This window comes from Monodelphis domestica, chromosome 3 (assembly GCF_027887165.1).
Source record: "Monodelphis domestica isolate mMonDom1 chromosome 3, mMonDom1.pri, whole genome shotgun sequence".
NCBI lineage: Eukaryota > Metazoa > Chordata > Mammalia > Didelphimorphia > Didelphidae > Monodelphis > Monodelphis domestica.
In genome coordinates this window covers 491,541,871-491,567,254 of record NC_077229.1, presented here as the reverse complement: position 1 = coordinate 491,567,254, position 25,384 = coordinate 491,541,871, and the positions used below count along the sequence as shown (strand labels likewise).

Sequence of the window (25,384 nt, the reverse complement as noted above, 5' to 3'; positions counted from 1 at the left end):
CCCGGGCAGCCTCACACACGAAGCCCGGGGCTTGCCAGAACAAGATGTCTGCAAGGCTGGATCCCGAGAGAATCCCGGGAGGCGAAGGTCCTGCCAACTTCGCGCCAGAGAGCGCGGACAGCCTGCGAGTGGCCAGGTGAGTGAGGGGACGCGCTTTCTTTCGGGATCCCGAAGCCCAGAAGTACTTTACGTTGTCTTTTGTTTGTTTTTGCTACTGTCGCTTCTCGAGGGCTGGAACTGGCTGTCTTTTCTTTAATTTGTATTTCCAGTGCATGGCATGTTGAAGGCACTTCATAAAAGTTCATCGAATTGTTGTTGGGGTTGTTTGCTGGAGGTGGGCGGGGAAGTCTGAGGAATTGGTAAACCCCAATCCGGGATTTGTCTCTGGAACTGTTGCATTTCTGTCTCATTGGTAAGTAAGAATTTAATGAATGCTTATTGAATTGAATTCAGTTGTTGCTGTCGCTCTTCTGATGGTTGTTTGGGACTATAGGCGGGAAATCCGAGATGCTTGCAAGCCTAGCCCCCTGGATTTGTTCTCTTTTGCGGCTAGTCATAGCTTTTCCTAGATAGACGGTTGAATTCCCAGCACATAGTAGGCACTTAATAAATGTTTGTTGAATTGTCGCTTTTGCTCTAGAGGTTGTTGCTTGCCTGAGGCGGGGCGGTAAGACGCAAAAGATGTTTGCAAGCCTAGTGTTCGTCACCTACGTCGGTCGTAGGTATCCTAGTTTAGAAAATACTTTCTTGGATGGCGGGTAACTGTCGATTTTTTGTTGTTTGCTTGTTTTTCGGGCCCTGTGGTACAGAGCCTGGCATTTAGCAGGCACTTTAATAAATGTTTATTCAATCGAATTGCTGCTGCTGCTCTTATTTTGGTTGTTTGTAGGGGGCGGGGGTGGGGGTGGGGAATCCCAGCGGCTTGCAAGCCCAGCCCCTGAATTTGTTTTTCGCTTTTGCTCCAAGTTTAGTTTCGGCTTTCCCTGGGTAAAATGTACGCTCCCAATGGAGATTAACTTTTGCATTTCTGTTTTTGTTTCCCAGTTTTGGGTGCTGAACCTCAAAACTGCAGGAACTTCCATCTTGCTCGTTGATTGACTTGAAAACTTTGAGCTGCTGAGTATCAGCGGGGTGGAGGTGGGAGTAGGAGTAGGGGTAGGTGTCGGGGTCAGGCGGATCTGGCTTGCCCGCCTCCCGGGCAGAGAGAGATGAAAGGCCTTGGCGAGTGGCCAAGCCCAGGAAAGTGAAACTAAGTGTCAAGCGGCCTGTCCCAGGACAGCTCGTAACTGACGAGAACGACCGCGCTCAGGTTTTGGAAAGTAACCCGGATTTTGGAACTTGTCCCCAGATTCCGCCAGACCCAAGAATGCCGAGCGGTGGGTGACCCACAAGGGGGATCTGCCCGCTGGCCCCTGGCGCCTCGGAACTCGTGCCAGTCACAGCAGAAAGGTGCAAGACTTGTGTCAGAAAATCTCGAGATGCCCTAATATCAGCTACTAATTAATTACACATTTACTTTTTGGTGGTGGAGGGGAAGAGAACACAGAATCCTAGATCTAGAACTCAAACAGGAGACCCCCAGAGGCTTATATCTAGTCCAGTCTCTGACTTTTACACATGTGGAAACTGAGGCCCAAGTAGATTTAGATGAATTGTTCACATACACACAGTGAGTAAAAAAAAAAAAATCTGAGGCAGTACATTAATCCAATCCGTGGAGTTTACACCCTCTAATTGAAGTTTCCTTCTCTTTCCACCCCTAGAATTCTAGAGAAAAAAGGCCTTTATAAAAACAACTGATAGAAAGGAGAGTTTTCACCCCTCTCTTCCCACCCCCAGACATGTGAACTTCCAGATTTGCTACCATCTTTCCCCACTCCCCAAATTCAGGTGATTGATTAGTCTTTTTCCTTTAAAAAAAAAAATTAAAGCCATCAGGACCAGGCAATTGGTGTTATTGGTCCAGGGTCATATTTGAACCCAATACCTTCCATTCCCAAATTTTGCTGTCTACTGGGCCACCTACCACCCCCACCTCCCCACACACATCTACGCTCCTTAACAGAATCATTTTGGCCTATACTGTGAGTGAAACCCCATATCAGGACATATGGTATGAGACTCTTTCACTTCTCTCATTTCTGTATAACTTTGTACTTTAAAAACACAAACACAAACAAAACCCTTAACCTTCTTTCTTAGAATCAATATTGTATATTGGCTCATGGGCAGAAGAGTGGAAAGGGCTAGGCAATACCCCCATTTTTAACCCATTTCACGCAGGACCTTTGATCTTTAGTCCTGTTGCTCCCCTTTTACTTTGCACCTCTACATTTAGTATTAGGAAGCTGGACCTGGTGGGCTTCCCATGAAGAAAATCACTTCAAAAAAAATTTTTTTTTCTCATTAGTTCCAGTAGCATTTCCATGAAAATTGCTCATTGAGTAAAGAACTTTGTTTTGGTTTTTCTTATGTGATCATATATATCTGCCATGCTAGCCTGGATGTTTCACTCAATTTTCTGTTTTGATCTTAGGAAGCAAAGTGTTTTTTTTTCCTCGTTCGTTTGTTTGTTTTTTAATCATTTATTCAGGAAAGTGTAGTTTTGAACAATAAGAAAATTAAGCTGAAAGGGTATGGTCTGTAGACCTGAAAGTGGGACCCTATCCCATAACCAAATCACCACTTGCAAGAGATTTGATTACAGCATTAGAAACTAAGGCAGCTGGATAGTATACTAGATATAATATTATTTTGGAGTCAGGGAGACATGACTTCAAATCTCATCTGAGATATTTTCCTGTTTCAGCCTTTTAAGCCCCAGAAATGGAAACTCAGTGACATACTCTTTCCAGAGTAATGATAGCATTGCTTTATTTACAGTTATTGCTTTATTTAGTTACAGTTCTTATAGTATGACTTGAAACAGGGGCTTCTTCATCTGACTAGAACCTCCTTGAGGGCATGGACTGTTTTTTAACTTGCTTTGCCCCCTTGTGCCTAGCACAGTGCCTGGCACAGGGTAAGTTTAATCAATGCTTGTTGATTAATATTGGTTCTAGCTGATTTAATTGCAGCTGAGAAAGGCTAGATAAGTTGTAGTGTGGGAATTAAAAACATGTTTTATCTTCTTGCCATCTGCATTTCATCGTTAAAAAATTATAATGAAGTCATTTTGAACATTTCAAACTGAATCAGAAGCAGAGTAAATTGTAGAGTTTACCTAAGTAACTTCATCTTGGTTCCCAATGATCCCAGGACTGTTCTAGTTTGATGAATAAGCTCAGTTTATATAATAAGTTGTAACTAAAGAATCATCTAATATTATTTATCCTAATTATTATTTCCTAATTATATAATTATATTAATTAAATATTAATAATTATATCCTAATTATAATCCTAATATTATTTAACCAAAAGCTATTTCCTTGTTGTAGCTAATTTTCTGTACTGTAGAACACTTATCTCCTTTTAAAACAGATGCTTCTTAGAGTCAGATTTGGATTTGTGTGTGTGTGTGTGTGTGTGTGTGTGTGTGTGTTCGTGTTCTCATGTTTGTTTTTGAACCCATACCTTCCATCTTAGAATCAATACTAAGTATCTGTTCCAAGGCAGAAAAGTGGTAAGGGGCAATTTGGATTAAGTGACTTGCCCAGGGTCACACAGCTAGAAAGTGTCTGAGGCCAACTCCTCCTATCTCTAGACCTGGCTTTCCCTCCATTGAACCATGTAGTTGTCCCTATTATCATGTATTCTAGTACCTTGCAAGTGTAGCCAATAAAATAGAGCATTAAAAAAAGCCATACTACAAATCCAACCGAACTAATTCACAGATATTCTCTATTTCCTTGCCTGTGAGTTAAAAATCTATTGGCTTGAGTGACCTGTTTTGGAATTGTCCCTTTTGATGTCTACAATACAGTATTTGTAGAAAGAGAAATAAATCATTATTGTTTTCCCATCAATACAGGTTGGTCTTGTTGCTAAAGGCATCCATGCTTCTCTGCTGGTGCAGATAGTTTTTATTTGTTAGCTTTTACTGCTACAATTGTCGTGGCTTGTTGCCCATCTCTCTACAAACATCTCTGCATGTGCAGACAGGCGTAAAGTAACACGGACTAGTGAGCAAGCCCAGCATTTCTTCAGCCAGTGACTCTCAGTCTTCTGTGACCGCATATTTTTCTTGTTGTGCTTGCTCACTGAAATATGAGAATTTCCAGGATCCTTAGATGGCTTATGGGGCAATGCAACAAAATAGTTTAAACCAAACATATGGCTGCCATACCGGTAGGAGATACAGGAGTGAGTCACAGTCTTTGGTTGGTTGATCATGCAAATTCTTTGCTCTTCTGAAGAAAAGACACACCATTTTAGAAACATATTTTATAAACAAAATGGTGGCCTCATTCCTAAAATGGCAGCTTTGTTCCCTTTTGGATGGGCTTATCAGTAGACCACTGCAAGACTCCTAGGACAGTCTGGAATACTTGGCCACGTGGTGATGCAGTGGACTGTTGTACCTCCTCTTCTAGGAGCCTGCATGAAATTCAGGAATCATCTTTGCTTGTATGGTAGAATAATGCTCCTTCCATGTGGTAGAATGATGGAGGATGTTTCTCATTGGCTGTGTGACCTAGATTCTGCCTCACTGAGTAATAGCCTTCTAAGGAAATACCATTTCATTAAAAAGGTGAAGCTGCTTTCCTTGAGAAATTCTCTTAGCACATCATTAAGTCTGTTCTCTTTAGTCTTGCTCCCCAGATTTTTAGACCTCTAGTTTATAAACCCACTAATGAGTAAGATAGTGAAGAAATTCCCTAACAATTTGCTTTCAGAAGTTAGGATGAGTGAAACACACACACAGTGGTGGAACCCAGCACCACTCCAGACTGCTGAGGTACATCCCAAGGTAGCACTTGTAACTGATTAGCCTCTTAGGGTGTCCAGCTCTCTCTCCAAAGGGGAAGGAAGAGTCGTCTCCCCTAAATTAATCAAATACAAGCCCCCATGAAGATTGGGTGGGCCTTACCAAGTAGGACACATCCAGCCTTTGCTTTCTACTTTTCTTGATTTATTCCTTAGGCAGAAGGTACAACTGCTAATTGGTTAGACAGTCTTGAACTACTAATCACTACGAACTTGGAAAATGTCCTGATGTGAGCAGAGTAAGAGTAGAGATGGAAAAGGAAAGAGATTGTCAAGCTTCGTGCCAATATTGGCACGATTAGTGATTAGTGGTTCAGGACTGTCTAACCAATTAGCAGTTGCACCTTCTGCCTAAGGAATAAATAAAGAAAAGTAGAAAGCAAAGGCTGGATGTGTGAACCCAGTACCTCAATGGGGTGGATTCTTTTCTCTCCTGGCAGACACCAGGACTGTGACTGTGGATCTGTTGTTGAGCCTTGTGTTCCTCTGCCTTTCTTTTCTGATACATTATGGGACTGCTCCTTTTCTCTCCCTTTTTCTTCCTTTCTGTCAAATCTCTCAGGCCTCCTTGTCTTGCAGGGTAGTCTCTCTGAGGATGGACACTGTAATTCATGCTGAAGGATAGAGTGAATCAGAGACATCCAATAGAATATTCTCCCTCTGATCTTTAAGGTCTTCCCTTAACTCCTTCCTTCTAGCTTGTCTCCTTTGCCACAGAGATATTTGTAGTAGGTAAACTTACAAGGATCCAAGTTAGCAGTGACCAGGTTAAGGTTCCCTTGAATCTCACAAATTAGCTTACCCTTGAAGGTTCTTAGAAGATTCCCATCCTGAACAGATAAGCCCTTGGATCCTTTGGACTGTACAAATTGAATTGAAAGGGCCAGAAAGCACTGATTCTTTTGGAAAAGCCCAAGATTAAGTTAAAGAGAGAAAAATTTAGCAAGGAAAAGATCTGGATCAAACTCAAAGCTGAATCCTAGACTCAAATAAGAAAAAGGTTTAGTTCTGAAGGAATAAAATAAACCCAATCTTGTTAACCAACTACCCCAGCTCCCTTTCCTCGCCACCACCTTCTGCCTTTCTTCTACCTTCTCCTCTCTTTATTTTCTCATCCGTGGTCTGTACTGCTGTAGGGTGGCAAAACTATTCTGCTCTGATTATGCCAATTGTAAGATGGAAGGCTTCCCCAATGAATGCTCCCATTTCCTAGAGAATACTGAGATACTGAAGAAAGAAAGACACTCCATGCTAGCCTGGAAGTTAATAGAGTTTATTGAAGGGATTTTATTTATGAATCCTGTCCTGGACAGCAGCGGGACAGATATTCTATAGAAACTACACCAAGAAGGCATAGTGTAATTATATGTGTGTATGTGTGTGTGTGTGTGTGTGTGTAAATAAAAAGATTATTTGTTTTACCAATTACAGGTAATAACAAATGTAGTTTTCTTTATACTCCAAATTATTTCCCTCTCTCTCTTCCTTTCCAGTTCCTGGAGCTGGTAATCAATTTGATCTGGGTTATACATGTATTATCATGCAAAACCTATTTCCATATGATTCACTTTTGTAAGAAAATAATAATGTATATGGTTTTATTTGGAGGTTTTGGTTTTTCATGAATGTGCTCTTACAACAATGACCATTATGGAAGTGTGAAAAATATAGGTAGTTTTTACACACACAGACACACACACAGATGTGAAAGGTAGCATACTTTGAGCCTCATCCATCTGACTCCCACAGTTCTTTCTGGGGGTGGTGGTGGATGGTATTCTTTGCCATAAGTACCTCAGATTTGTCCCGGATTGTTGCACTGCTGAGAGTACCCAAGTTTTCACAGTTGATATTATACAATATTGTGGTTACTATGTATGATGTTCTCCTGGTTCTGAATATTTTGCTCTGGATAAGTTCATGGTGGTCTGAAATCATCTTGTTGATCATTTCTTATAGCACAATAATATTCCATCACCATCCTGTACCACAATTTGTTCAGTCATTCCCTGAGGTAGTTTCTATTAATCCGGGGAGCCACTGGTTACATTCTTACACTGTTACTCCCTCCATATAGGACCTTCTCCAACATTCTTTCCAATATTCTCTTCTGCAAGGTTCCCCAAGTGCTACCCAAAGGGCTTCCATCATGGAGAAAGCAAGCAAAGGAGCTTGACAGTGATTTACATTAGAGGCATAATTCACAATAGCCATACAAGCACAAGTAGAAAAATGGCCTGACTAACAAGAGAATTACTACACTTATTACACATTTTTTTCACCTTACCTCAAGAGAGGCAAAAAGTCAATGACATCTGCTGATCCGTGGGTGAACTGAGTTTCTAAATTTTACTCATTATAGGTGAGTTCAGTTTCTGAAGTCAGTTTAGAGTCCAGCATGGCTTGAGCAATTGCACAACATATTAGAGACAATACAGAATAGAATCAGCATCATTTGATTTTCATCAGTTTCCCCTTTTTGTCAATGGGAGACCTTTCATAGGCCAATGCAGGAACAAAAAGATTGACTGATCATAGTAAGAATATCTAAAACCATGAACTAATTTTAGAGGAGAAATTCACATAATGCCAAGATAACTGAAAAAACTTAATATATAGGATAAGAAAAAAACTCTACTTACAGGTATTAAATTTTTCCCACAATAGATACAATGAAAGAAAAAGCCCAAATCGTGCAATAATGACCATCAACATTAACCAGCTTTGTCTTTTTGTATTTTAGTAACCCATTCTCAATTGAATTAAATTTAATTGAATCATAAGACTTCATCTTAAATCCTAGATGTCCCATGTAGTTGTCCAGTCTTTGGAAACATCTTCTCTTGGACATTCTGGGAAAGATCTTATTCTCAAGAAGGAGATTCTTCTTAGTAGATTTGCTTTTCTGGTTCCAAATTACTGGTAGAGCTTCATAAGTTGTTCCTGCTAAAATCTTTGCAAAACAAATCTCAGTACAACTTAATACCCCTCCCAAATCTTACTTCTCCAATAATTAGTTCATGTGGTCATTTGGTGAAAACTAGCTCAAATCTTGAGGTTCTGACATTTTTAACAATAGAGCTAGAAGAGGAATATCAAGTTAGGAACTCATATGTCATTTGAAACTTTAGAGAATTGTCCATACCCCACTGGAATCATTTATATTTGATCTATAGATGATCATCTGTTCTTGCTGCCTTCCCAAAGTTTTCCACTGCAATTATCCTTTGCTCCCAAACATTTTAATTATCACAGTTTATGGCTCCCACTCTCTTATCTACAACTATTTAACGCTCAAAACTAATTTAAGTCTAACATTCCTTTAGGAGAAGAAGATGCTATTAAGGCTCTAATTCTATATATGAAAATATAGATAACAATATTCTTGGTAGGCAAAGGCTTTCCATCTGTAGAGTCAGTGGTTACGCCAATGAATTTATTTCTAGGACACTGAGTATTCCAATTGTAACAAAAGACCTGGAATGGGAAGTGTACGCTCTAAGTAATTAATTCCTAATTGTATGCAGAGAATAATATATAGCAAATGAATTGCCTTTAGAAACATGTTCAGTTGTTAGCCATATTCATATGGAGTAGATGTAACAGAAATATTACTCTCCACTGAGGACTCATTCCAATGAAATTCCATTCCTTAAAACAAAACAGAAAAGGTCTCTGACTTTAATTTCACAAATGAATAGATTCACATCTTTGTCTCCCAAGTTATTGTTTTCATCTTCATCTAGTTATTCCCATCTCATTCTGAAAGGATGAGATATTTCTGGGACTTAATCATTTAAAAAAAAATTTTTTTTAATCCCTTGCCTTCCATCTTAGAATCAGTACTTTGTGTGAGTTCCAAGGCAGAAGAGTGGTAAGGGCTGGGCAATTGGTAGTAAGTGACTTGCCCAGGGTCACACAGCTAGGAAGTGTCTGAGGCCACATTTGAACCTAGAACCTCCCATCACTAGGCCTGGCTGTCAATCCACTGAGCCATTTAGCTGCCCCTTTTAGGGAGTTAATCTTATACATTTCTCTATAACAGCTCTCTTAAATAAGCTTCTCTTTTTATAAGGATCAAGATAGTTCTTAAAATTCAAATTGAGCATAATCTAGGACAAAAAATGGTCAGGCATCTCATAATTTATAACATAGTTCTATTTCAAGGCATCGATTTAAAAAGTTATTTCTAAATTGATCAGGATTTAACTTTAGTTAAAGACTAAAAGTCTAATTAGCTGTTCAAATCAAATCTAATGACTTTTGGGGTTTTTCCCACTGTACACAAACTTTTTATTTTATTTTTGTTAACCAAGAAAGAGCTAATAGTAAGCAGACAGTTTCTAAGTGCCAGAGCATCTATTCCAAAGTATGAAATTGCAACCTTTTTTTTTTTCCTGTCACTGTGAAACTTCACTGACACTGTACATCCTCCCTTTCATTGCCTGTTTCTTTTAGCTTGTGAGAAGGCCTTCTTCTCTACTTGTAATCTAAATCCTTTAAAACACATTCTAAAGATTGTTGACTTGAAACTTGCTAGGATATTTCATTCTTTATTAAAGCATTCAAACTACAATTTAGGAATTTACAGTCAAGAATTTTACATTTTAGTCCCAAATTTAGTTTTTCATTAGTTTATAATGTATAATGTATATATAATGTATATAATAAATATAATGTAAAATCATTATATAGTCTGAGGGAACACAGTCCCTTTGTACCTGCCTTTTCCCACACACTTCCCTGGAATGTACAGGAAAAGGAAGACTTTCTGGAAATTTATTGAGTTTCCTGGAATGGTTCACATTCGTTTTCTTAGGAAAAGGTTAGTTAACAAGATATAGAAAGACAGATTTGCCAGTGGTATTTTTTTCCCTGTCTAAGTCTGTGTGCACAATTATAGATACCCCATCAGACTGACATCTACGAGATGGTGGCCCCAACACTCCCTTACTTGCAAGGCTATCTGTTACCATCCTTTTGAATATTTACTCCTTTTTGCCTCCTTCCCGGATACTAAGCAAAACCCACCAGCGTGTTGTTGTTCTCAATGTGGTCCTTTTTCTAGATAAATCCTGGTGTGAGTGTTTCAAGAGTCCTGGGATCTTATTGTTTTAGGCAATGGTCAATCGTTATGGAACTTTTGAGGCTTTCATCCTTACCACAAGCTGCAACTTGTGAAGACTAACTGCCTTTAACAGGAGCTTGTTATCTGGCCAATGATATACCAGTCAGCATCTCTACCTGATTCCAGATGTGCTTTTGGAGTTTGTCATTCCATGAATCGGCTATAGAAGGAATTCTTCACCTTAAGAATCTTCTCTTTCAGCTGCTGTCCCCAAGGCCATCCATCTCTCTTTCCAGATGACTGTAACCCACTGTCCTCCACACACTGGATCCTATTTTTTCATTTTAATTTCTAATTAATTAATTTTTTATTTAAAATGCTTAAATTGCTTTAAATTAAAAAATATTTTAAATTAATTAGTAACAAATTTCCTCATATAAGTTTTTTTTAAGTTATATGGTCTGTATTGTCTCCCTCTCTTCTTTCCTCTCTCATCCTAGAGCTAACAAGCAATCCAATCTGGGTTATACATGTATTAACATGCAAAACATATTTCCATATTATTCATTTTTAATTGATTAATGTTATAAAACCAAAATCTGGAAGCATATACCTAAATAAATAAGTGATGAATCCTATGTTTTTCTTCTGTGTTTCTGCTCCCACAGTTCTTTCTCTGGATGTGGATAGCGTTCTTTCTTGTAAGTTCCTCTGGATTGTCCTGGATCATTGCATTGCTGCTAGTAGCAACGTTTTTCACATTTGATTGTTCCACAATGTTACTGTTACTGTGCACAATGTTCTCCTGGTTCTGCTTATTTCACTCTGCATCGGTTCACGAAGGTCTCTCCAGCTCTTTTTAAAATCATCTTGTCCATTATTCCTTAGAGCACAAGAGTATTCCATCGCCATCATATACCACATTTTATTCAGCCATTCTCCAATTGAGGGACATCCCTTTAGTTTCCAATTCTTTGACACCACAAAAAGAGCTGCTATAAATATTTATGTACAAACACATCTTTTCCTATTTTTAAAAATCTCTCTGGGATACAGACCCAGTAGTGGTATTGCTGGATCAAAAGGTATGCATTCTTTTATAGCCCTTTGGGCATAATATTGGATCCTATTTCTGATTCACCTGTGCCAGCCCTGCTGCACGAGCTGCTCCAGAATCGAGTGGTCTCACTTCATCCTCACCTTCTTGTGCATCCTACTCCCATTGTCATTTTGTGTACTTTTGAGTATCTCTTGCCAACTGGAACTTGGATCCCAGGAATGGAGAAGGTCAGTGAACAGTTTAACTCTGTTCTATAAGATGTGCCAAAAACCTTAGTGACATTTTGAGATTTAATCACTTCAAACTGCATTAAGATTTTGAGGACACTCAAATACAATCACTTCATTAACTCAAATACTGTCTACCCTTTATAGGAAAAACAAAGCATCATAAGCTGATCCAGGCAACCTTCTGCATCCCAGAATCGAGCCAGAGGTCAAAGTCTATATCAGAGTCCCCAGGAGAAAGTGATTTGTGTCCTGGGGTAAAGTTCCATTCCAGGATGTAGTCTTTCTTTTTTAACAAGTGCAATAATTTATTATAATTATAATGATTTATGTTTATATAACTTTAATAGAAGGAAAGAAGAAGAGAATAAACATTTACATAGTGCTGAGCATTGTACCAAGCACTTTATAAATGTAATGATGTTTTCTTTCCCTCCAGGCTGAGAGATAGGTAGTATATAATCTTCTCTTCTCTTTTTTTTAATTAAATTTTTTTTAAATTTAGGATATTTTCCCCTGGTTCCCTTCCCCTTTCCTGTTTCTTTCCTCCCCCTCCCATAGCTGACAAGGGGTTCCACTGCATTTATACATGTATCATTGTTCAAAATATATTTTCAGAATATACTATTTTTAGCTCAAATTTCTCAAAAGTGGAGGTGGATAGATTACCTAGAACTCTGATAGTCACTCCTAGCAAGCCTCTGGCAATCACAAACCAGTAGACAAGACCTACTCCCTGAACCCTAAATCTAGGGATTCCAAAAATTGGAAAAATTTTCTATAAAAAACAGCCTGTTGTTTCTTGAATTTAAGAGAAATTACATGAATCTGGCTTCTACTCTGAGAAAGGATGCGTTATCTTGATTCTCTTAACTCCTATAAAGTTTATCTACCATCTTACTCTTCATACCTTTGAGCACCCTAGCCAGTTTGGTCCTGAAGCCACAGGTCTGTCCCTGTGCTAGGACAATCATGGTTTTGGTATTTGGTCTTCTTGTTTGTCCTGGAGGCTATTTCCTGAGGCTGAAGGCCAGCAGCACTTTTACAAATGTATCCCTCCCTTATTTCTATACTCTGGTATAACACTCAGACCCACAGCCTCCAAGTTTCAGCTGGAGATCTCTCCTCCTACCTTTCATATTCCAGATTTTTTCATACACCAATGGACCAACCCAATGAGTTTCAGTATCTACATTCCTCATCATTCTTTGAAGGGCCCTGCTCCCTATTCCTGATCACTTCCTCTCTCCTGGTCCCTTACCCATGGAGTTTATTTAAAACATTGTCCCTTCTCTTCACCAGCAGCTGACTGCTGACCAAAATGTACTGCTGATTGGAGGCTGAGAGGAACAATAAAAAGAGCTTGTTCTTACCACCAACAATCTCAGGGCTCTAGATTCCTTGTTTGTTTTTTTTTGTTGTTGTTATTGCTGAAATTCAACAAATAGCCAAGAAGCTACTTCTGGCCCTAGCAACAACAAATGGAATCTTTGACACATTATTTAAATATGGGCTGACACAGCTCCTTCATTCACAAAAGCCATGGAAAGAAAGGGACCAGGACCCTCTAGAATGAATAAACAAACCTCTTTCTAAAGTTCAACCCATTCTCTTTTCTATGGCTTTGGAGGATTTATATCTTTTTAAAAAAATTATATTATTTTTTATTACAAATTACAAATGCATATATATAATTTTTATTATAAAATATCAAGTCTATTATTTACAAAGAAATCCTAGAAGCCCTCAAAAGGTAGTGCTTCTTTCCAAATGATACTACCAGGAACCCCAGCAACTTCCCCTTTACTTTATCCAAATCAGTACCCCAGCCAGTATTTGTTTATGCATTCTGGTTTAGGAATATCTCTACATGTACACAGAAAGTGGAAACATTGTGGGATGATCAAATATAATCGACTTTTCTACTAGCAGCATGCAATGATCCAGGACAATTCTGAGGGACTTATGAGGAAGATCACTATCCATATCCAGAGAAAGAACCGTGGGAGCAGAAATGCAGAAGAAAAAGATAGGATTGATCACTTGTTTGTTTGGGTATAGGATTTGGGGTTTTGGTTTTAAAAGATAATTACAAAAATGAATAATATGGAAATAGGTATGAAGTGATAACACTTGTATAACCCAGTAGGATTGCTTGTCAGCTCTGGGAGAAAGTGAGGGGAAGTGGAGGGATGGAAAAATATTTAAAAATTTTAATGAAAAAAAATATCTCTACAACAGTTGTGTTAAACAGCACAGTCTGCAAGTTAGACTCCTTACCCAGGACAAGTTACTTAACCCCGTTTGCCTTTGTTTCCTCATCTGTAAAATGAGCTGGAGAAAGAAATGGCAAACCATTTCAGTGTTGTTGCCAAGAAAACTCAAAAAAGGACTCAACGAAGAATTGGGCACAACTGAAAAATGATTTTTAAAAAATCATCTTGGTTTTCGGTAATCCTAAAACTGTTATAGTGTGTTGAGTAAACTCAGTGTATAACAAGCCATATCTGAAGAAGAATCCAGTAGTGTTTATCCTGTGCCAACAGAGATTTCTTTGCACCAGTTCATTTTCCATAGCATATATCATTTACTTTTTTTTTTTAAGCAGATGTTTCTTAGGACAAAAGGTTTGTACTCCCATCTATCTTGCTAGTTATAGCCAAAGTTATAGCCAAAGAGAACATTTCCTTTTATTTTGTTGCAATATAATTTTTTAAAAACCCCAAAGTAAAATCTAATTGCATTGACATCCTCCTTGTTTGCAAGTTAAAAATCTGTTGACTTGAATGACTGTCTGGGAGTTGTTCCTTTTGATTTCCCCAATCAATTGCAATGTTGTAGCAAGTGGAAATCATCATTATTGTTTGGCCATCTGCACAGTCAGTTGGGCTTGGCTGGTACAGGTATCTGTCCTGAACAAAGCTCGATTTTATGGGCATTTGTAGGGGTTTCGCTGCCCCACATCTCTCCACAAACATCTCTACATGTGCAGATGGGCATAGACTAACATGGGCGAGTGAGCAAGCACAGTGCTTTTTCAGCAGTGACTCTCAGTCTTCTGTGACGGTATATTTTGATTGTAATGCTTGCTGACTTGACACACTTAGATGCTATTCACTGAAATGTTGGAATTTCCAGACTATAGTTGGTTTGTGGAACAATAGAATATTTGAAATCAGACATATGGTTGCCACACCTGTGTGAGATGCAGGAATGAGCTATGGTCTTTGCTTCAGCCAAGGCTTGTTGGGAAAGCCTATCCCTTCCACCCCACTCCTACCCCCTTAAAAAATGGTTTCTTCTGAGAAACAAATAAGGCAACCAGGATAAACAACAGTATGCCCTCTTTAGGGAAACTAGATAGAGTTTCATTACTAGATAGAGTATAGAAACAGCCTACTTTAAGTTGGTCATTTGTAATACAATAATAATAATAGTGACTAGCTTAAACTATTTCTTGAAACACTTTTTTATTTTATTTAATTTAACATTCTTTTCTTTTAATAGTTCACTTTATTAAATATAGTGCAAAATTCAACCAGATGGGAAAGAGTCAGAATTTATTTATTTTGGTTTATTTATTTTTTAATTTTTAAATATTTTTCCCATGGTTACATGATTCATGTTCTCTCCCCACTCCCTGAGCTGACAAGCAGTTTCACTGGCTTATACATATATTATCACTCAAAACTCATTTCCATATTATTTATTTTTATAATAATCTTTAAAACTATTTTAAAGGAGGATGTGGTGGAGGGGAAAGGCTTTTCTAATAATTCTCTTGGGCAGGGAACTGATCATGTAGAAATAAAATATATAATAATTTTGGGCTTTAAGGTTTGCGAAGTACCTTGTAACTATGATCTCATTTTATCTTCACATTATTATCTCCATTTTGCAGATGAGAAAACTGAGATAGAGTTCAAGTGACTTGCTCAGGATCACAGAGCTAGTATCTGGAGTTAGATTTGAACTCAGGTTATTTAAAATATTCAGGGGATTTCTTTGTATAATCCTAGTACATTAAAAAGGACTTGGGTTTGCCAACAGAAGTTTTCTACTAGATTTTTTAGAATACCTCTTTGAGGTATAAACTTGAAACCCTGTAGGAATTCTGCACATTTATTAAACTCCTGTGTGCAATGTATTTGTGGCAGCTGTTTACAATTTTTCATCCATTTTGATTGGAATGTACTTCTTAAGTCAAGTCCAACCTGGATAAGTACTGGCATGGTTCTGCAACATTTGCTTGGAAAAGCTTCAATCTACCACCTATTTATCCATTCTGGGAAAGCTCTAATTATTCTCCCAAAATAGAAATCCAGAAGAAAACATGATTTATCACTTGTTTATATGGGCATATGATTTGGGGTTTTTATTTTCAAAGATTACTCTCATACAAAAATGAATTAATATGGAAATGGGATTTGAGTGATAATATATGTATAACCCAGTGGAATTGCTTGTCAGCCCCAGGAGGTGTGAAGGAAGAGGGGAAGGAGACAGGAAGAATCGTACAACCATGGAAAAAAATTTTTTTTAATTAAATTATTAAGAGAACATTTCCTTTTATTTTGTTGCAATATAATTTTTTAAAAACCCCAAAGTAAAATCTAATTGCATTGACATCCTCCTTGTTTGCAAGTTAAAAATCTGTTGACTTGAATGACTGTCTGGGAGTTGTTCCTTTTGATTTCCCCAATCAATTGCAATGTTGTAGCAAGTGGAAATCATCATTATTGTTTGGCCATCTGCACAGTCAGTTGGGCTTGGCTGGTACAGGTATCTGTCCTGAACAAAGCTCGATTTTATGGGCATTTGTAGGGGTTTCGCTGCCCCACATCTCTCCACAAACATCTCTACATGTGCAGATGGGCATAGACTAACATGGGCGAGTGAGCAAGCACAGTGCTTTTTCAGCAGTGACTCTCAGTCTTCTGTGACGGTATATTTTGATTGTAATGCTTGCTGACTTGACACACTTAGATGCTATTCACTGAAATGTTGGAATTTCCAGACTATAGTTGGTTTGTGGAACAATAGAATATTAAAAAAAATGGAGGACTAATTATTCTCCCAAATTTGCCTCTTGACAGTTTCTACTCATTAATTCCAACTTGTCCCTTTGGCACCACGGTGAGTCTAATCCCTATTCCAAATGAAGTATCACAATAAATGATATTAATAATGGGACTTTAGTTGAGTAAGTATTTATTAAGGACCTACTATGTGCCAGGGACTATGCTAAGCGCTTGGGATGCATAGAAAGTCAAGAGGCCTCATGTGATGGTTTGAGAGTATCCCTAACTTATCAGTCACCTATATTTCACAGTTTTCATGTAGATAATTTTACAAGATTTTCTTATATATTTATTTGTCATTGAGAAGGTATAGCTGATGAATGTATCCCACGTATAATTATTTTATTTAATTCTATAAAATAGCCCATTGCACTAATCCATAAATTAATTTAGGATTGCCATTTTTATTCTTACTTGTAGAACTATATCAACATATTTAATTAGGCCACTGTCCTTTTTGAGAAGAGAAGCTAGCAAATTAATGGACTGAGATTTCACTTACACTTCTTTTGTCAAGGATAATTATTTGTTTTAAGCAAGTTGGTCAGTCTTGATTAAGGTCATTAGTGTCTGTGATTAAACAAAATCATTTTTAATCTTTTTGCGAGTCATTCTGATTTTCACAGCGTTTTATGGTCCACATCTGGAACCCAAGCTCAGCTGAGACTTAGAAGTGCTAATTTTATAACCAAAGTACAAGGTTTAAACTAACAGATAATTAGTGTTACTATTGTACGTTTAAAGAGAATTCTAGTGTATGAATGACTCTTTCTTACTAAGGACATTACCTGGGTGTCTGGTCTTTAGCCTAATAATAAAAATGACAATAATTTGCATTGACATAGAACTTTGCAAAGTGCCTTCCTTTATCTCCACACTGCACGTATACCATTTGGCACGTGCCTTTCCCCATAGTTTGTCAAGGCTCTGCAACGACAATTTATTCTCTGCGTTACATCCTTATGTGTTATACATAAAAGTTTCTGTAACTCCGCCCTCACTCTCTCTCTCCTCTCCTGCTTAGGCAGACTGGGAAACTCCTTTTTACTCAGGCTATTTTATTCCTTTACTTCAAAGGATTATTAATAAATCTTATAAATACTTGGGGTATTAGATATTAATTTTTAATCTCATAGGGGCCAACCTTTGGTCACCATCATTTTGTGTTTTATAGACAGTCTGGTGAAGCCAAAGACCTCTTCTCAGAAGAATAGTGGTGACTTCATTCATAATTAAAGGAAATATTAAATTTCAGTTATATGTTAACAAAAATGTGATTTTTTTCCTCCCAATTCAGGTTTTTGTTGTTGTTCAGTCGTCTTAGTCATGCCTGACTCTTTGTGATTCCATTTGGGATTTTTTAAAAAATTTTAGTTAATTAGATAATTTAGAATATTTTTCCATGGTTACAAGACTCATGTTCTTTCCTTCTTGTGTCTGACACACAATTCCACTGGGTTTAATATGTGTCATTGTTTATATAAAAATTTAAATTAAATCTCAAATAATAAAATATTATGTTTTAGGAGATTTATTAAAGATCATTAGAAATCAAGGAATAAAGAGGATACAAAATAAAAACCACGTGCCCATGACTGGTTAGCCATTTTCAAAATCCTCACTTACCGCCATCACTGCTGATGCTACATCATGCCAAAAAAAGAGGAGAAGCCTCAACGTCAACTCTGTCTACAGGAAGTATGTAATGACAGGAAGTTAGTGGGCTCTCAGGATATGTAGTTCTTTTTTTTAGGGTAACAGATTTTCAATTATACATTCAAGACCATTTGGGATTTTCTTGGCCAAAATACTGGAGTGGTTTGCCATTTCCTTCTCCAGCTCATTTTCCACTTGAGTCACACAGGGTCAAGTGACTTGCCCAGGGTCACCCCGCTAGTAAGTGTCTGAGGTCAGATTTGAACTTAAGAAGAGCTCAGCTCTAGACCCCTTAAAGATCTCTCCCTGCACCCTTAGTTAAGAACCCCTGCTTTAGAGAATTGGGTTCTTCCTGATCTAGGGCCAGAGACATAATACCCATGTTCCTGGAGGACAGAGAAGGTAAGGCAGTTATGTTCCGTGCTGCCCTCTACCGGTTATTGCCTCCGACAGCAAAGTGATGCCAGAAACATTGGCTTTTCTCTTCTTTCTCCATGGAAGGGAATGAGCAATGCTTCCTTTGCAGACAAGTCTCAGGATTCCGTTTCCAACGAGGCTCAAGAGCTCTTTTGTCAAGCCTTAAAGCATTAAGAGGCATGAGCAGTCCTTGGACTTGCACACTTTCCAGGTGCTTTTAGTGGAAACCTGTGCGCTACAATAGAAGCTTATTTCCAAGGAGATAAAGATTTCCGGCAGAGGTGCCCTCCTGCCCATCCCAAATGGAGTCACAATGGTAAAGTCAGAAGAATAGTGGTTACTTCATTCATAATTAAAGGAAATATTAAATTTCACTTCTATGTGAACAAAAATGTGATTTTTTCCCCCAATCCAGGTTTTTGTTGTTGTTCAATCATCTTAGTCATGTCTGACTCTTTGGGGGATGGAACCCCCTGATTAAGAGTTGGAAAAACACTGTTCCAAAGCAGCAAAACTTTCTGGCTTTGAGCTCTGGTATAAAAATATTTTAAAGCTTTCTAAATATTCTATAAAGTTTTCCCCTCCAATGTATGGAGGTGTGAGGTGGGAAGTCTAGGATTAAAAGAAACGAATTGGGTTCTAGGGAATGGGAAGAGGAAATGGCTAGTCATAAGTTCTCTTGGTATTTAATGAAGGAAGTCAGACTTTAAACGTCCTTCCACTTTTAACCTTGCAATTACTAAATAAATTCCTTTTTTTTCCCTGTTCCTTCCTTCATAGGCATGATGACGTTAACAAGTAGAAAAGGCTCCTGGAATCGGTTTCATTGAATTTGAGATATTTTGCATGGATATCTATCTTAAAGATATGTTCTGACTAGGTGAGAATCTTTGTTTTTATTTCCTTATTAAAGACTGAATGAATACCTAGCTAGCTATTCAGGGGATGGCAGGAGTTATCTTGGGTCAGTAGAAACAAAGATATTTGGGGGGGGGCAGGTTTTTTTTTCTACACTGACTTGAGGCAAACCCCCCCACAATTTTCTGGTGCTAGAACCTTTTCTATATGTTTTTGTACAGCTGGCCCCTAAATTGGAGTTCATCAGTCTCATCTTTTGCCAGTATCTGTCCTCTGAAGTGACTGTTAGCAATAAAAATATAATTAGGTCTAGAAAATTTGGTACAAAAATATTGACTTAAATTTCCTATTAAAAATTAGTATAAAAATCGTTGATATATAAATATCAAAAGAGAAACCTCAGATACCTAATTTTGAGAAGGTTCTCTCTATGGTTTCCTTCAGGGAAGAATGATGATAGCAACAAAAGTGATTTTAAGGTTTGGGGCAGCATTTCATTTTAACTCTTTTTTTTTCCCTCCCCTTGATGTAAAGGGCCTGGAACCAAGATTGAGGTGGAAAAAAATGGAAGAAGGCGGCTCATATATTGACACCGTCAGAAGCGCGGCCCCTGTGGCCCACGGCCGCGGAATGAGGTACTCCGAAGCTTGGGAATACTTTCACCTGGCCTTAGCCCGCTCTGGTCTCCCTGCCAGTCAATATGCCACCTGTAGGCTATGTGGAAAGCAAGTGAGCCGAGGTCCCGGTTTTAACGTTGGAACCACAGCTCTGTGGAAGCATCTGAAGAGCATGCATAAGCAAGAACTGGAAAAGAGCGGCCACCGGCAGGCTGGCCCTCGCCCAGAAGCACCTCCTTCCCTTCCATCCTCTTCCCCCGGGGTAGAGGGTGACTGGGGGCGCCTGATGGAACAGATGGGGGCACTGGCTTTACGGGCCAGCCAGCGGGAACGGGAACTGGAGAAGAGAGAGAAGGCCGTGGAGAGGAGAGAAAGAGTCCTGGAATTGAGGAAAAGGGCCATTGAAGAGGAGGAAAAGGATTTAGCTGAGAAGAGGCAGGAGCTTCAGGCTGAGAAGGAAGGGCTGCAAGCCCGGCTCCTGGAAGTATGCCAGAGGGAAAATGCTTTGGCCCTGGCTACTGCCCCTCTGTCCACCCCCATCAAAGAGGAGCAAGAGGATCGCGGTGAGGGCTACCTAATCACCAACGTCCTCTTCTAGACTGGAGACCTTCGGCAAAGCGGAGCCCCCCCACGCTTTCTTCCTGCTGCTGACTCTTCATGTCTCCCACATGGTTTGTCATTTCCTTTTCAATTTACAGATGAGGAAACTTCAGGCCCCATGCTCTGTCGCTTCCCGATTTCAGGAGAGGGACATCTTTACATTTCAATCCCTACTGAAATGATTGCTCCTTCCAAATGTATGCTTCTTGGGGACGCAGAGAGAATGCCATTCTGTGGTCCTTTGGAGCATCTCGTCTCCATGACCACACTGTTCAAGCATCTGCACCGCCCGGATGTGTGAATTTCACTTCTCATCAGTATCTTCCCCAGAGTCTGGCCTTCTCCATCCTCACCAGCCTCCCACTTGTCTTCTTCCTCAATTAGAGTGGAACCTCCTTGAGGATGGGATGCTGTATTTTCTTGCTCATGTATGTTTCCCCCATACTTAGCACATTGTCTGGCATTATTGTAAACATTCAGTAAATGCTTTATTGAGGGTACAGTTTTGGAACACAGTGAAACCTTGTGGAGGCAGGAGTACATCTGAGCTGGAGCCAAGGAACATCAGTAACAAAGTGGGAATTCTGCTGGCTTTTCTGAACTCAGAAACATCAGTCTTATATGATGCCGATTCAGCTAGCCGTGAACGACCCTGGAAGCCATTATGCCTAACGACAGATATTTTTCTCTCACTAAATGCCTATCCACAGATGATCAAATTGGTCCTATAAAGCAAGGGGCAATTGATAAATGGGCAAAATATGGGTGAACAGTCAATTTTTAGATGAAGAAATCAAAGCTATATATAGGTATATGAAAAAATGCTCTAAATCAGTATTGATCAGAGAAATATAGCTCAAAGCAACTCTGAGATATCACCTCACAACCCTCAGGCTGGTTAAAATGACAAAAGGTCAAAAGGACAAATATTGGAGGGGATGTGGAAAAATGGGGACACTGATACACTGTTGGTGGAATTAACCCAAGAAGTGGGATCATTATAGGGAGGGCTGTGACTTCTTTGAGATACCCAGAGATGTTTATAAAATTGTGTATATCCATAGATCCAGCAGTGTCATTGCTGCGTCTGTTTCCCAACAAGATTAGGGGAAAAGGAAAAGAGTTCATATGTTCCAAAGTATTTATAGCCACTGTCTTTGTGGTGGCAAATTGAGAGGATGCTCATCATTTAGGAAATGGCTAAATAAATTGTGGTGTATGACTGTGATGAGGGCACCATAAGAAGCCATAAGCAGGCTAATTTAAAAAACAAACTTGGAAATAACTATGCAAGATAATGAATGGCGAAATGAGTAAAACCAAGAGAACATTCTATGGAGCTACAGAATTAATGCTGGAAGAATAAACTGTAAGTGTTCTATTCTAGAAAGGGAACTGAAAGGTGAAAACCTGAAAGATTCCATTTTTATGAACATGTTGGTCTCAAGGGCAATGCCTTCTGTGATGAAGAAGAATGGGGAAGAGCTGGGACACTTGTGGATGGGATTTATTATGTAGATATGAAGAAAAGTAAGCTAAACATATAAGAGATTTGTGTTTTCATTTATGTATGATCTTTTTGTATGGAAATTGTAAAATTTGAAATAATAATTTTTAAAAAAGAAAAAAAACAAGGTCTTAGATAAAAGTTGTAGTATCTTTGCTCTGTTTCTAGATTAGACACCCAAGAGACACCTTTGGCTGGTATCCTTTGTCTGGACTCTTAAATTCTCAATCCCCTTCTGGTTTCATTTGTCAGCCCATGGTCAACCCTTTCAGGAATGCTTTGACTAGAACCCTAGAATACTTCGCCTTCTGATTTTTCACACTATTAATCTTACCAATTCCTAGTCCTCCACCTTCTGTTTTCTTTATTGCTCCTCCTGGGCTGCCAAAATCTGTTTGAGAATACCACAAAAAGGAGACCAGTACAAATTCTTACCCACAAACCTATCCCAAGTCCTTGATGCTCCTTGGTAATCCTTTTATTTAGCTTGTTTACTTTTAAATTATTAAGTCCCCTGTACAGCCATTTCACACTTTTCACCTACCCCTTAATCCCCAGTCTTACCCCTACTCCAGTTTTACACCTCACTCTTGGCAAAGGACCACTTCCTGGTTTACTGGGGAGAATAAGACCATCAGGTGTGAGTTGCACAAGCATCTTTATTCCCTCTTTTCTTCCTTTGTCAAAGAAATTACTTGATTTAGAAGCATTTATTAAATGGTCAACTATCCTCTTTATTCCTTGATTTTTTTAATGATCACTTAAACCTCCTAAAATATATTTTTATTATTAAGATGTAATTCTAAATTATACAATTGAAGACCAGAAGGGACAAGAAAAAACTCATTTTTTAAAAAATAGCTTAGATCTTTTTTTTTTTAAGCCACATTTCTCCTGCCAAGGCTTTTCATCCACCTCACTTTTGGTTCTCCAGGAGATTTAACATGTAGGTCTCCCCAGTAAGTCATTCCATCTATGGAGTCTACATGTTTAGAATTTTACCATCAGGCACATAAAAGCACAAAATATATTGTACAATTAACGGGGGGATTTACTACATTAACGTAATCTCCACCCCCTTCCCTCTGATTCTCTGGAAGTTCAGTATGTTGTGTATAAATGAAAATTTTGAACCTTTGACTTCATTCCCCAGAAGTCCTTAGTATTTCCCAAGATTCCCTATAATCTCTCCTGTGTCTCCACATTGGCAAGATCTTGTTATTGGTATTTAACGGGCTGTAACTCCTCCCATGCTCTCTCTTTGGCAAACATGGTGGCAGTGGTAAGCTAAGCACAGGGATTTTGAAATGGCTAATCAGCCATGGGCACGTGGTTTTTATTTTTGTGTCCTCTTTATTCCTTGATTTCTAATTGATCATTTAATAAACCTCCTAAAATATAATATTTTTATTATTAAGATATGATTCTAAATTATACAACAGCCTGTCTCTAATCTACCTCTCCAGTCTCATTATCCAGAAAATAGTCCTTATAAATTGTTACTGAATCCTGTTCTACATTTGATTTTGAATATATAGTTCATTTAATATATATTAAGTAATATAATAACTTAAGTCTTTTAAGTTTAATGTTTCATTTGTATAAGAGTCAATTGTCTCATCTCTAATTCATATTATACATTAAGTGCCTTTTTACTTTTTTTTGGAGTGAAAACCTAGTTGTGAGCCATAATTGAATTTACTGTTAAGAATAATCCTCCCTCAGGGTGTTGGGACGGCGATTGAGCCAATGAGAGTGAACTTATCCATCTCATTAAAGGGCAGGCTGCCCAGGACTGACCCTGTCCCTAGTGCATGCCTGGGTAGAAAGGTACAGAATGTGGTCTGGGCACATTATTACAGCCCACGGTAGATGTTTGTGGTTTGTATATACTTCTGTGTGCACTGTACATGCTTCCCTCTATAGAACATAAGCTGATTAAGAGCAAGGATGAGGGGGGCAGCTGGGTAGCTCAGTGGATTGAGAGCCAGACCTAGAGACAGGAGGTCCTGGGTTCAAATCTAGCCTCAGCCACTTCCCAGCTGTGTGACCCTGGGCAAGTCATTTGACCTCCATTTCCAAGCCCTTACCACTCTTCTGCCTTGGAGCCAATACACCGTATTGACTCCAAGATGGAAGGTAAGGGTTTAAAAAAAAAAAGCAAGGATGATTTACTTTTATTTTTCTGCAGGTAGAAAGCAGGAGATTTGCAAAAGATTATATATGAAGGCCTACACAGATGAGTTTCATATACAGTCCTTTCCTACTTTATAATGTATATAGAAATACTATTTTAGACAAGAGAAGGAAAAGAAGGCTGCTGAAGCAACTTAAAAATGCAGCGGATAAAATAAAGGCAGAAAGAAGCACCGAAAAGTAGGGCAGCTTTGAAAGTTACAGGTTGAGATTACCCTTCAAAAAGAAAAAGCAGCTGGACATGATAGAGAGCTGAAGTTTCCTGGATAATTCCTCCTCCCTCCACCTCAACCGCCCTTTGCCATCTGCACCTGGTCTTCCTGATCCCAGCTTTGTTTTCTTTTGTTTTCCTCTCTTTCTTCTTACCCACCTTCAAGGACCCTTGAATATTATCCAGCAGGCTCCTGACAGAGATACCTAGAAATAAATTCTATTAATAAAAAAACAAAAGAATGGAACGAGGAGGGGGAAGGTGACAAAAGATCTGAATGGGTATATGGAGTCTACTCCATATACTTTCATTTCAGAATAAAAATAAATTTTGGAAATACTTTCATTTCAGAATAAAAATAAATTTTTACAAAGAAATGCTTGTTTTGTTTGCTGTTTGCTAATTTTGGAATAAAAATAAAAAAGGTAAATGGACTCTGTGGAAGCCCAGACTGAGTGAGGGGCCTTGTTTCTGGTTCTACCAGTGGCTGCTGTCTGAGCTCTCCCCATCATCACAACAGGAATTATAAACCCCTTTCAAGTGAGGTGGCAACTGGGGTGTTCCAACTCCTGGCCAGGTGAGTGAGCTCCCTTCTCTTTAACTGCCCAACGACGTTGCATTTTGCTAGATTGCCTATAAAGGGATGACCACCCTAATTAGTTTCCCCCAAGATTTTATTCTTCTTGAGACTCTGTGGACAGAAAATTCTTTTACAAACTGCAGGTCTGTTTTGCTGTTCTATAATGTGTCCTCTCCTGGAAGCCTGAATTCACCTCCTCACCACCTATACCCATTCAGACCTTTTGTCACCTTCCCCCTCCTCGTTCCATTCTTTTGTTTTTTTATTAATAGAATTTATTTCTAGGTATCTGTCAGGAGCCTGCTGGATAACATTCAAGGGTCCTTGAAGGTGGGTAAGAAGAAAGAGAGGAAAACAAAAGAAAACAAAGCTGGGATC

At 38.7% G+C, this 25,384-nt stretch overlaps 1 protein-coding gene and 1 non-coding gene across 3 annotated transcripts; both read left to right on the top strand.

The window, feature by feature from the left end:
• Positions 1–24,803, top strand: ZBED3 (zinc finger BED-type containing 3). 2 transcript variants are annotated; one of them, XM_007486447.3, is made up of 4 exons: positions 1–136; positions 270–412; positions 19,218–19,317; positions 19,830–24,803. In XM_007486447.3, exon 4 carries the CDS (start codon positions 19,860–19,862, stop codon positions 20,508–20,510), a length of 651 nt encoding a protein of 216 aa, XP_007486509.1. In that variant the 5' UTR covers positions 1–136; positions 270–412; positions 19,218–19,317; positions 19,830–19,859; the 3' UTR covers positions 20,511–24,803. The 2 variants fall into 2 exon arrangements, with proteins under 2 accessions (XP_007486509.1, XP_007486508.1); XM_007486446.3 differs by lacking the exon at positions 270–412.
• Positions 18,408–18,549, top strand: LOC130458680 (small nucleolar RNA SNORA47). Its single transcript, XR_008918080.1, has one exon. It is a non-coding gene; the product is annotated as a small nucleolar RNA SNORA47 (small nucleolar RNA).
• Positions 24,804–25,384: the final 581 nt, after the last annotated feature.